The sequence below is a fragment of the Juglans regia genome, chromosome 3 (assembly GCF_001411555.2).
Source record: "Juglans regia cultivar Chandler chromosome 3, Walnut 2.0, whole genome shotgun sequence".
In the NCBI taxonomy this organism is placed as follows: domain Eukaryota; kingdom Viridiplantae; phylum Streptophyta; class Magnoliopsida; order Fagales; family Juglandaceae; genus Juglans; species Juglans regia.
Genome location: NC_049903.1, coordinates 32,904,164 through 32,915,644, shown reverse-complemented (window position 1 = coordinate 32,915,644; position 11,481 = coordinate 32,904,164). Strand labels below are relative to the sequence as shown.

The 11,481-nt window shown below is 35.6% G+C and overlaps 1 protein-coding gene across 2 annotated transcripts; it reads right to left on the bottom strand.

Annotated features, from left to right (window-relative positions):
• Positions 1–5,539: 5,539 nt before the first annotated feature.
• On the bottom strand, positions 5,540–11,202 carry LOC108994948 (protein SCO1 homolog 1, mitochondrial). 2 transcript variants are annotated; one of them, XM_035688546.1, is made up of 7 exons: positions 10,913–11,202; positions 10,585–10,773; positions 10,035–10,125; positions 7,569–7,781; positions 6,340–6,429; positions 6,084–6,216; positions 5,540–5,850 (listed from the first exon to the last, which is right to left on the bottom strand). In XM_035688546.1, the coding sequence occupies exons 1-7, from the start codon at positions 11,096–11,098 to the stop codon at positions 5,742–5,744; spliced, it is 1,011 nt and encodes a 336-aa protein (XP_035544439.1). In that variant the 5' UTR covers positions 11,099–11,202; the 3' UTR covers positions 5,540–5,741. The 2 variants fall into 2 exon arrangements, with proteins under 2 accessions (XP_035544439.1, XP_018825933.2); XM_018970388.2 differs by having other exon boundaries at positions 10,964–11,200.
• Between the last annotated feature and the right edge of the window lie 279 nt (positions 11,203–11,481).

Sequence of the window (11,481 nt, the reverse complement as noted above, 5' to 3'; positions counted from 1 at the left end):
ACAATTGTGGAGAATCACTGATATCTTGATCATAATCAGAGGAATCAGATCATCCTCTAATATTTTCATGGGGCCCACCCACAGAACCTCTCTTTCCCTCTATTTTTTTCCAGCTTTGAAACCAGCCTGAAACGTTGGAGGAATACCTTGCTAATTTCTAAAGACATTATATGCATCAATAATTGTTTTGACACTTACCAAGCTATCAAAGTTATTGAAGAAATATTTTTCACCCCAGATCTACAACATCCCAAAATGGAACACTAGTATAAAGATTTTGTAGTTATTAGTATTAAATCTGACCATTGAAAATATGATTGTTTAAACAATAATTTAATTACAATTTGATTATTACTTAACAAATGATCGATAGAATTGTAAACTATGAGAAAAAAAAATTAAATAAATAATATTTTATTATTATTTTGACTAATAGATAGATAATTCAATGTGAGAATAGGCTTTGAATGGAATATGCAAAAGGAAAAACTTGTGATATTAACTAAATTTTAGATTTACCTTTGCCTATTCCAATGCTAATCCTGTGAGCTTAGATGGACTAGCCAACCGCCCAACATTCACCCTAAGGAGAATATCACGCTCCATCATACACTCTGGTTAGAATCTCGTTTTGACTTGCGTGCCGCCTAACTCCTCCGCAACTTCACTGCCTTTTGTGAACTACCTTTCAGGAGCTCCATGCTCTTTCCTTTGTAAAATGTGAGCTTGGTGTTTTACAATATTTGCCTCAATCAACATCTTTCAAAATGTACTCTATTACAACCCATCACTAATTATACTTAAAATCACTTGAGTGGTGATAGATTTTTGGCTTCATGCCAAGAGATATAGAATCGACTTTGTGTAGCCTTTTCTCATTTGTTAGTTTTGATTTTCGGCTCTGTATTAACTTATTTGGAGTGTTTGTTCGGATTTTCCTTAGCCTTTAGTTTTCATAAGGTTATATTATGTTGCCCAAAGACAATATCTGAAGGCATACGGCCTATTAGCCATTCCAATTCCACCTAGTGCAATCCTATCCATGCGCTCTTCCAAAGGTCATCTAGTGTTCAGTCCCACCATACCCACTAGCTAGCTCTAGCTTTTGATTGGTGTGTGTCATGTAAATTTAGTGTCTGTCCCTCTTTTCCAAGAGCTTCATGTTTCTATCATTACTTTTGTCGAAAACTACCTTTGTATGCTCTCAAAGTATCCTCATTAGTTTGGCTAAATGAGAAGGATAGCCAAAATTTGGATAATCTGTGCGGGTTGAAGATATTTAAAATAATTTAGATTTCAGTTACAGTACTTGGCTAAAGATAGAAGACTATTGTTAGGTCATCATACATTAAAATACTAGTTTCTCATTCTAAGCAAATATTAAAATACTAGTTTCTCACTCCAAGCAAACATTAAAATACTATTTGGTTTGTAATTAAAAAATTTAGATAGAATTCTAAATGAGTTTAATCAAATATTTTTTGTTATTAGCATTAAATGACTTTTGAAAATATGATTTTTTAATATTAATTTAATTAGAATATAATTATTATTAACATTTAATTGGTAGAACTACAAAATGTGATAAAAATAAATTAAATAAAAAAATTATTAAATTAATAATATTTTATTATTATATAGAAAGTGAATTGATAATCTAATGTGGGGATTGAATTTAAATGAAATAGGCAAATGTAAAAAAGTGTGACATTTATTAAATTTTGAAGGTGGATTTGGTCAAGTTAATGAAGATGCTCTTAGGACATGAATTTTATCAAACACCTCAACACGAACAATTCAAGTGTGCACTCGAACACTGTCGAGTTCCACTTCAACCAAAAGTAACTTTTTTCTCAACTAAAAGTCAAGAAAGATAAAAACGGAACCATGTAACTCCATCTCCCAATTTCCTGTAATTCCTGTAATCTTTCAAATGGAAAATGATCTCCTATGGAAGAACTAAAGATAGCTGTCAATGCTATTCCAATGGACAGCAACCCGGGTGTAGATGGTTTCGAATCCTGTTTCTTCATGGAATGTTGGGGTATTATGAAGGAAGATTTGTTAGAAGCTATCTTAGGCATCTATTTGACAAAGATATTATTTAGCCTCCTATATAGGGTTGATACCCAAAGATAGAGATCCGGTGAGCTTTTTTAACTTCAAACCAGTTAGTCTTTGCACAATGGTGTATAAGATTTTCTCAAAAATGATTGTGAATTGAATGGCCCCTCTCTTCTTGCGAAACTGATGTCGAGTGAACAAGGAGTTTTTCTAAAGGGGACGAGCATTTTTTAAAACGTCTTGCTTACCCAAGAGTTAGTTCATAGCATAAACAAAAGGGTGTGAGGCAGCAACGTTATGATCAAAGTTGACATGGCTAAAGCATATGATAGGATTGGATTTCCTGCTAGTGGTGTTAAAGGAATTTGGTTTTGCGGAAGACTGGATCAAGCTAGTGTCCACTGTATCTCCTCTTCGTGGTTCTCCATCAAAGGATTCTTTAAGTCATCACGTGGCCTTTAATAAGGGAGTCCGTTGTCCCCATATCTTTTTACTATAATACAAGAAGTTCTAAGTAGATTAATCAATCAAGCTTTTGATGCAGGGTCTATCAGTAGGGGTGTAATTGGTTTGATCCGGTTTGGGGAGGTCATGAATCAAAAATTTCGGTCCATCATTTTTGATAGACAGGATCGTTAGCTATCGGTTCGGTCGGTTCATGAACATTTTTCTCCTCTTTTTTTTTTGACAACAAAATTAATACAAAATTAATTAAATTAGTAAAATTAATATTAAGTGATCTCTTTAACATTTTATATACAGTTAATGAATATTAAATAATTTTATTGTATATATGGTCAATGGTGATTCCTTGAATGAAAATTATATAATTAATTTATATAACTGCTATATAAGATAATATATTATATATATAATATTTAAATATATATACATTCAGTTGGTTTCGGTCCGGTCCCAAAAAACCACGCCTGAGACCGACCAATGTTATGAAGTTAGCATGGAAAGTAATGTGTGAAAACTCACATTGCTCTAGGTTTTTCTAGGCTAAATACATGAAAGAAAATCAATGAAATAGCATGGTCCCCTCTAACAACGCATCAAGCCTATAAACATCAATTTCAGGCCTGCTATTAGAGGTGTCTAGGGGCACTACATGGTCGGTCAAGAAAGGGAACATATCTTTTTGGTATGATAACTGGTTTGGGGAAGGTTGTTTTGCTGCTGAAGTGGGTGGGTTGACCAGGGTTAAATTAAAATTGAAGGAGGCATGGACAGAAGGGAAATGGATCTTTAAGATTATTAAGACAACTAATGGGTGAGAATATGACACATGCAATTGAGTCTAGTGAAATCCAGTTGAAGGAGGGGACATATATTCCAGTTTGGGCAGCCTCTAGATCTGGAGAGTTCTGCACTAAGTCAGTTTGGCATCTAGTACTAAGAGAATACTCTATGTTTGCGGGCTGGAGTAAATGGGTTTGGTACAATTCTACCCCATGTAAAATATCAGTATTCATGTGGAAATGCTTAGATCTGTGGCCCTACCAGTGGATAGTAAATTACAACTGATTCAAATCCCTATTGTCTCTAAATGTAATTGCTGCTTCTATTCCTAATATTGAGACCCTTGACCATGTCCTTGGAAAATGGGAGATACCATAAGTGGGGACAGTCAAACTCAATGTAGATGGATGATCATTGGGGAATCCAAGTATAAGTGGATGAGGAGTGAATTGGAATGATAAAAGGGGCTTTCCTCATGGCTTTTTCTTACTACTATGTGGAAGGAACCAACTCTAGAGTAGAATCGAGAGCCTTATTGGAAGGAATGAAGGTGTGTATTGAGAAGTGGTTCCATTTCATAGAAGTGGAGTCAGACTCTAGGGTAGTGGTAGTAGACTAGATAAATGGAAGTGGAGTTGTGCCTTGGTTCACTAGAAATCTTCATAATCAAATATGTGAACTGCAACAAGTCTACAAATTCTCTTGCAAGCATAGTTTTTGGGAAGTTAACCAAGTTGTTGACTGTTTATCCAAATTTGCTGATAATGGAAAAAATAGAGTTTTTGATTGTAGGTCAGACTTGCCATGGTTTATAAGAGGTAAGTTAGCTACTAATCGTGCTAATTTATCCCACATGAGGTGTAAATGATTTATACTATTGGTCAGGTTGGAATACAATTGATGTTTTTTGTATTTTACTTTTGGGGCTATAATTGGTCCCACACCATATTGGGTTATATTCACGGCAATCCTCCGCCTTAAGTGAGAGTGTTTTAAAAAATGAAAATTTTAATTGTAAGTGATTCTGCGCACTAATACGTGTACCCATTCATTATGATTGGTTAGAAAGTAGATTTTATTGAAAACAATGCATAGCAACAACATTAGTACGCAGATTAGTATGCAAACTTGCTTGTACATAATAAAACTCTTTAAAAAAGGTGTTAAAAAAAAGCCGTAACATTTGTTTCAAGTTATTTGTTGGAGTCCCCACCCCTTGTCGTATTCATTAATTTCATTAATTCGATTTTATTCATCATGATATATAAGTAGATTTGAAGACATGAGTATGATATGTTCAAATTAAGTGGAACCATATATACCTAAGAATTTATCAAAAAAGAAGTATAAATACGATAAGTATCTCTATATACTAGACACTCGCTAATGAGTACCGTGTCTGCATAATCTCCTATGATGACAACTATACACCTCCTATATCTGCGTTTCCGAAGACACCCCTCTTTCAAGAGGATTTGTGTCATGTCAAGCCCTAGTAATGTTCTTCGTAGAATACGATATTATAGAATAATATTGAATTCTCATCCTTCCACTTTCATGCATTTTTATTGTTAATACTTTACAACTTATAATCAGATTGGTGTTCGTGATCCATTGTCGAATGGCATAACATAAGGCCAAAGCCGTAACTGGGTTTCGGCTTGATATTGGCCTCAGCAAATCGTAATTCTTTTTTTTTTTTCTAAACAATAATAATCAATTTACTGAAAGATTTAGGCTCTGTTTGAAAATAAAACTATTTTCATATATTCTCAGATTATTTTACTACTACTAACAAATTATTCGTTACTATTTTTACTACTATTTATAAATCATCTAATATGTATCCAAACAGAACTCTAGCATCGCTGCCGGTGGTGGGCTTGTTCGACTGTACGACATACCTTTAAGCATCCATTGGAGCCCAACCAGTAATTTACTGTTAAAACTAGTCCAACCTGTGCTGGTGTATCTAAATAAAAAAATGTATAGGTGCAAGCCCAGCATGGTATAATAGATTCGTGTGTGCATGTGGGATTACAATCCGATCATATACCCACATTCTATCCTCTAACCATATCAGATGATGAAAGCTAGTTTTTGCATTTCAAAAGCAACAATATTCTCAGTCAGCTGGTTTTACTCATCCCAAGAAAACCGATTAAGCTTTGGATTAGGCCATGCAAATAACTCAGCTTTTGCTCTCTCTTCAAACAGACTACAGAGCATATAGCTTAAAAATCACTTAACCATGACAATCACGTAGATCATCTAGAAGCTCAATGTTTAATACAAAATTTCCGATCCCAAGTAGAACAATTATCTTCTGAGAACAATCTCCAGGAATTTCCGAAAAAAAAAAGGGTACTGTGTTGACGAGAATTTTCAAAATTGACCATTCAAAAAGTGTGTTAGAGGAAAGAGTAATAATACTACTTCTTGTACCGCTTGATCTCTTTGATAACGCCATCAGTAAGCGAATCAACGTCATTGTTTTTCCCAAAGAATTTTACAAAGTCCATATCAGGACCCAACAAGTACCTGCACAAGATTTCCATAGATATCGTCATACTAGAAATCAGTGACTGTTGAACACAAACATCTATTAAAGAAGTTACAAACACTAACAACAGAACATGTCAATATCATAGATCAACATTCTGGTAGAGTAGATGAAGTGCATAACAGATAAAGTACTCAATTAGGTGGAAAATTTAGGCATAACAAACACACAGCTGATATATTTTTTTTACAAGAAAAGAGCTGATACATACATGACAATCGAGTGATCAACCAGATAATCGGAGTCTTCCTCTGCTGTCTTCATATAATAAACTCGATATGCACGAGCAACATTCCGGATCTCATCCAGTGTACCCGTCAACCCAATTAACTTCGGATGGAATTCTGGATTGGTGAAAATTAAACTAGAGAGTCAATCTTAGCTCAGCCAAAAGAGAGTTAAAATAAGCAATAAGACCATTGAAGTACATTTAAACTTTAAAGCACGCTACTCAAAATCTTAAGCACCTTTGACATATTCGCCTACTTGCTCAACATTATCCCTCTCAGGATCCACAGAGATGAAAAGAGGAATAATTTCAAAACCTTCTTTTTCCTCTGCAAGCATGAAAACAAGCAAATTAAAATGCAATGATCATCATGAAAGCTTTTGCAACCGTGGTCATTAAACCCAGACGAGGGCATTGACATGTCAAGACTCCGGTTTACCAGGTCAATGGTCCCAAAGGTAGGTCGACGACTGCTAAATTTTTCAAATAATACTTCATAAATTAGTTTGGTTAATGCAAAGCTTTGTTTCACCAATCTGATCAGCAGTTCTAGTCATTATCTTTTTTTTTTTTTTTTATTGGCACCGGGTGTCCGAGTACAAAGTCCCGACTACTCCCGGGGGTGGGCCTCTCGGCAAAGAGTTTTCCGCGAGTGCACCTTAGGTAATTAAATGGAAAGTTCCCTCAGTCCAATGGCCCCTAGAAATTGTTTGCACTCAAGATTCGAACCTTAGACCTAGAGGGAGCATACTATCAAGACCAAGGTCTTTACCACTTGGGCCAACACCCTGGGATTAGTTATAGTAACTATCTTTGCACAATGAATACGTCCGGAAATGTAGAATCAGAACAAACGCAATCCACCATACCAGATGTCATGAACAATTCAGCAAATTGATGGCGCCTAAATAGATTTCTGTTTACAAGCTGTAGTTTAATCCAAAATGTATCCTGAATAGAAAATAGTTTGGACTAAATTCTGACACACTGACCTAAGAAGAAATGCCCTTGCATACTTGCATTAGTCAGTGGAAAACATAATTAACAATACCATACCACAAATCAGAGACATTGTTCTGCAAAGAGTATTTGTTGTTTTTTCATTTCGTTGTAAATCACATGTCATCTATAAGTGAGGTTCTGTACCACATTATGAAGGACTGAGATTTATCAACTGGACAAGTACCTGAGGACTTCTAAAGGGCTTTGAGTACCAGACACAGCATTGAGAAAGTAAGGCAGAGCAAGTTTACTCCCAATAATTAAAATCATAACTAATCAAACATTCCCCAGTAATGACAGATCTGAAAAACAATATATTCAACTTTTTTTTTTTTGTTTTTGCTTCTTTTGTGCCATATTCAGAATCAGAGTATCTAAGAAAATGTCCCATAAATATTCAGATGATACTTTGGTTGTGATTACTGCTCCACCAAGTGCCAATCAAAATCAATATTAGAAACTTACTTATTTTATCAACTGCAGCAGCTAACTTTTGTAGCTCATCTGGACAAATATCAGGGCAGTGAGTGAAGCCAAAATATATCAACGTCCATTTCCCCAAAAAGTTCTTTTCAGTTACATGTTTCCCCTCATGGTTGATGAGGTTAAATGGGCCTCCAATGGCTGCTTTTCCCACAGAAGGTCCCTCTTTTACTGCCTTTGAAGCATTATTAATTTCTGCAGTAATAACACCCAACCAATTCATGCAAAATTAGAAAAGTTACCAAATAATATGTAAGGTCAAGGATACACAAATGCTGTAAACCACGCTTTGGCATACAAAACAAGCCAGTCATTTAAAAGCCAAAGAACTAGGAGCACAATCAGCTAAACTACCAATATTTGGAAGTTCAAAATTTTCCTTCAAACTCTATTCTGCATTGAATGAACATATTACAGAAAACAAACAAGAATAAACGGCGATAGAGTGATGAAAGGTGTATAACGGTGCGCAACATTTTCATGGATAAAAAATTAGGTATCTATATGTGTTTCATCGCAAAGAATAAACACCAGCCATATACTGAGAAATTGCAACAACCTCACAAAGAATTAACAGAAATGTAAAATAGCAAGTTAAGCAACATAACTAAATGTACCGACAAGTTAAATAAGGTGGCTAGAACATGAACACCAGTGGCCTTTTTTCATTCTGGCATGTTCAGTATTTTGGTGGCATATTCGTGCATACAGAGTGAAATGGCTTGCTTAAAGCATTTAATTGGTTACTGTTCAGAATACAAAGAGGAAAGAGATGCTTGCAGTGCTTCAAGTGGTAGTTTCATTACCAATGTCAGCAACTATGGTAATTTCCTATCGCAACCATAAAGGCCTCCCATCGGGTATGCATGCAACTATATATCAGTACGCCAATTTTAGAGGCAGATTCCAATATAATTTTGTAACCTCTATGTAACACCACATGCAACTGTTCCCAATTTGTGTGTGTATGCGTGCATGAGAGAGAGACAGAGACAGAGACAGAGACAGAGCCACCTTTTTTGATAGGAAAGCCACTTGTAGTAATTAAATGTTTTATGTTGAAGCCAATCTAAAACCTCATGACACAGAAAACATTTTTTAAATAAGCATGACACTTAAAAACATTAAGACCTACCGTCACTGATAAAAAAACAAAAAGACCAACAACCATATAATCAATCGTTTGCATCATATAACCTTATCTATACATACAATACTTAATCCCATTCATTTTGAATGCATCAAGACATAAGCCAAAATCCATACTGTTTTACCAACACTCAATATGTGCACATGTTAGTGAGCATACCAGGCCCAAACACAAAAATGAATATCCCGACTTACGTCTTTGTTAACATGAAAAACAAAAAATACTTGTAATCCATTTCATCACCTAAATATTAGAAATTATGATCTGCTAGTTATTGGAATCGTACAAAGCATACTTTTAAACAGTAATTTTTTTGATTGGTTAACAAAATTTCTATTAACAATAAGAATAGGCAAGAGCCCAAGTACATGGAACAGATACAAGAGCGTCGTCACCTATGCATGATGATCTAGTTATACCAGAAACTCATGAAAATTCATGCTGTTAAAATTAATTTTTTTTTTTTTGATAAGTAAGTAAAATTAATTACAATCAACGAATGAAGTCTAAGCTCTTTACACAGGCACTGTCTCTCACAACCTCAACCTCCATCCTAGTGTCATTTGAGCTAGATCTTATTGGCTTAATTAATGAGGAAAAATTGAAGATGCTACAATATGAAAGATATCCTGTGATACCCCCCATATGATAAGGATAATGGTATGTGGTGTATGGGATCCCACATTGCTTGGGAAGGAGAAGTTCTTGCTCGAGATAACAATGGGATCCCACATTGTATGGGATCCCACATTACTTGGGCCTTCCATTGGGGCATTACATATCCCAACTTTCAACTCAATCATTGGAATAATTTTATTGAAGCATGTTGTTGGTTGTGAAGAATATGTTAGAATAGATCATGTAACAGATTTTCATGAAGATTTTATCTGAATGTAATTAAAAAGAAAATAAATGATACCATTTAAAACTCCCCCTAGCCAAAGAAAGATAGGAACGGTGTGGTATAAGGTGAAACACAGGACAGTAATATAAACAGGGACTCCTATCAGGTGTCTATCATGACATGGCATGTTAGCTTTTCTAGTCACAATGGAACTTGTTACCAGTTATGAGCATCACAACAAAGGCTTGCCCTCAAACTTCTTGCCACATTAAATAAGGATAATTTATGATAACCATCAAATTGTGAACAGGATCTAAACAAAGATTCCTTGACCAAGACACCAAGTCAAAAACTCATGAGACCAATTCCACAGGAAATTCTTAGATATATCCTATCCTTATGAGATACTTCTACAATCACAACAACTTATAACCTACTCACCATAGTAATCTACCTTCAATGTGTCGTTTCTTTTCCTTGTCATAGTAGAAGATTACTCCAGCTCCAGAAGCAATAAGCAAAAGAAAACTTAACCATGAAATGGGCTGCAAAAGTAGATACAATCAACTCATAAACACCTAAGTTCCTAAAATCAAAGGACTTGGCCATGTTTGGCAACCAAAACTCTCTTTAAAGTCAGACAGTTTTTGAGTCAAAGATGTTTTTATTCTCAAACCAACAATATCTAGGTTGTTAAAATCCCTTCAAAATTTCAAAAACTTAAAAAACCATCTTCCAAATATTATTTAAAAAAATTAGGCAGCAGCCACCCTAACCTGGCCGCCCGTGGTGGCCTCTGGCTGATTAATTAATTTATTACATCGCCCACGGATCCCGCCACTTTTTAAAGCTCTATCAAAACATCCTCTAAACAAGATTTTAAAACTATTCACAAACACTCTTATACTATTCATGAAAACTTCTTACATCCTCCAAACATCCCCTTAGTCATATATTAATTCTAAAAGATAAATAGTAAGCATTGTATGAACAAAATATATTACCCCTCCGCGAACAGATTTTCCAGCGTCACTGCTCTCGTGTGATCCTCCGGAGTGTTTTCCATTGCCAGATTTAGCGTCTCCAGAACTTTTTGATGTTTGATTTTCTGGATTAACAGTGGCAGCAGAACTACTAAACAGACATCTCTGATATAAGGCTGAAGACTGAATTCCGAGCCCTAGAGGTACAACCTGAAATATCCAATCTCGGTTACAAATGCCAAATAAACTTGAAAATGAAAGAACAAAACATAGAAGATTAACGGATTGTGTTTGGCTATGAGAAAAAAGGGGAAAAGCATGTAGAAGAAACGAGAGATTAAAACCCTACGACTTTCGATTCCAACGAGGAAGAATAACATATTTCAACTTCATTACGAACCGATTGAAGAAGAGGAAGAGCTCGATTCGAAGTCGACTCGGAAACTGGTGGAGAAGGCATCGATGATCTCCATTGGTTGAGATTTCGATTAACGTAGCGGAGATGATTCAGGGTTCTTGAAAGGATAGTCGCCATGGTAAGTGCGAGAATCTTCCCATCCAGAAAGCCCTCTCTCTCTTCAGGTGCCTCAACTACTCGGGGTTTTGCTTCCGGTGCCGGGTAAACCAGACCCGTTGTGATATGTCGGATTTAGATCCGATCAAAACAAGTTGGGTTTCCTTAGGGGTGTAACCGGTCCGGTCCGGTCCGGTTTTGGATAAAATCTAGGACCGAACCGGTATGTACCGGTTTTATATTTTTCAAAACCGATTACGCACCGGTTACCCTCCTAAACCGGTACTTCCGGTTTTACCGGTTTCCGGTCCGGTCCGGTCCGGTTTTCCGGTTTTTTAAAAATATAAATTTCACAATTTGTCATTAAAAATTTGTTTATAAAAAAAAAAATTGATTTAAAAAAA

Coding starts and splice junctions, on each gene's coding strand:
- LOC108994948 (XM_035688546.1), bottom strand. CDS start 11,098: ATGGCGACTATCCTTTCAAGAACCCTGAATCATCTCCGCTACGTTAAT. Junction 10,774..10,912: donor CCTCGTTGGAATCGAAAGTC/GTAGGGTTTTAA, acceptor TGGATATTTCAG/GTTGTACCTCTAGGGCTCGG. Junction 6,217..6,339: donor AGTAGGCGAATATGTCAAAG/GTGCTTAAGATT, acceptor TCACCAATCCAG/AATTCCATCCGAAGTTAATT.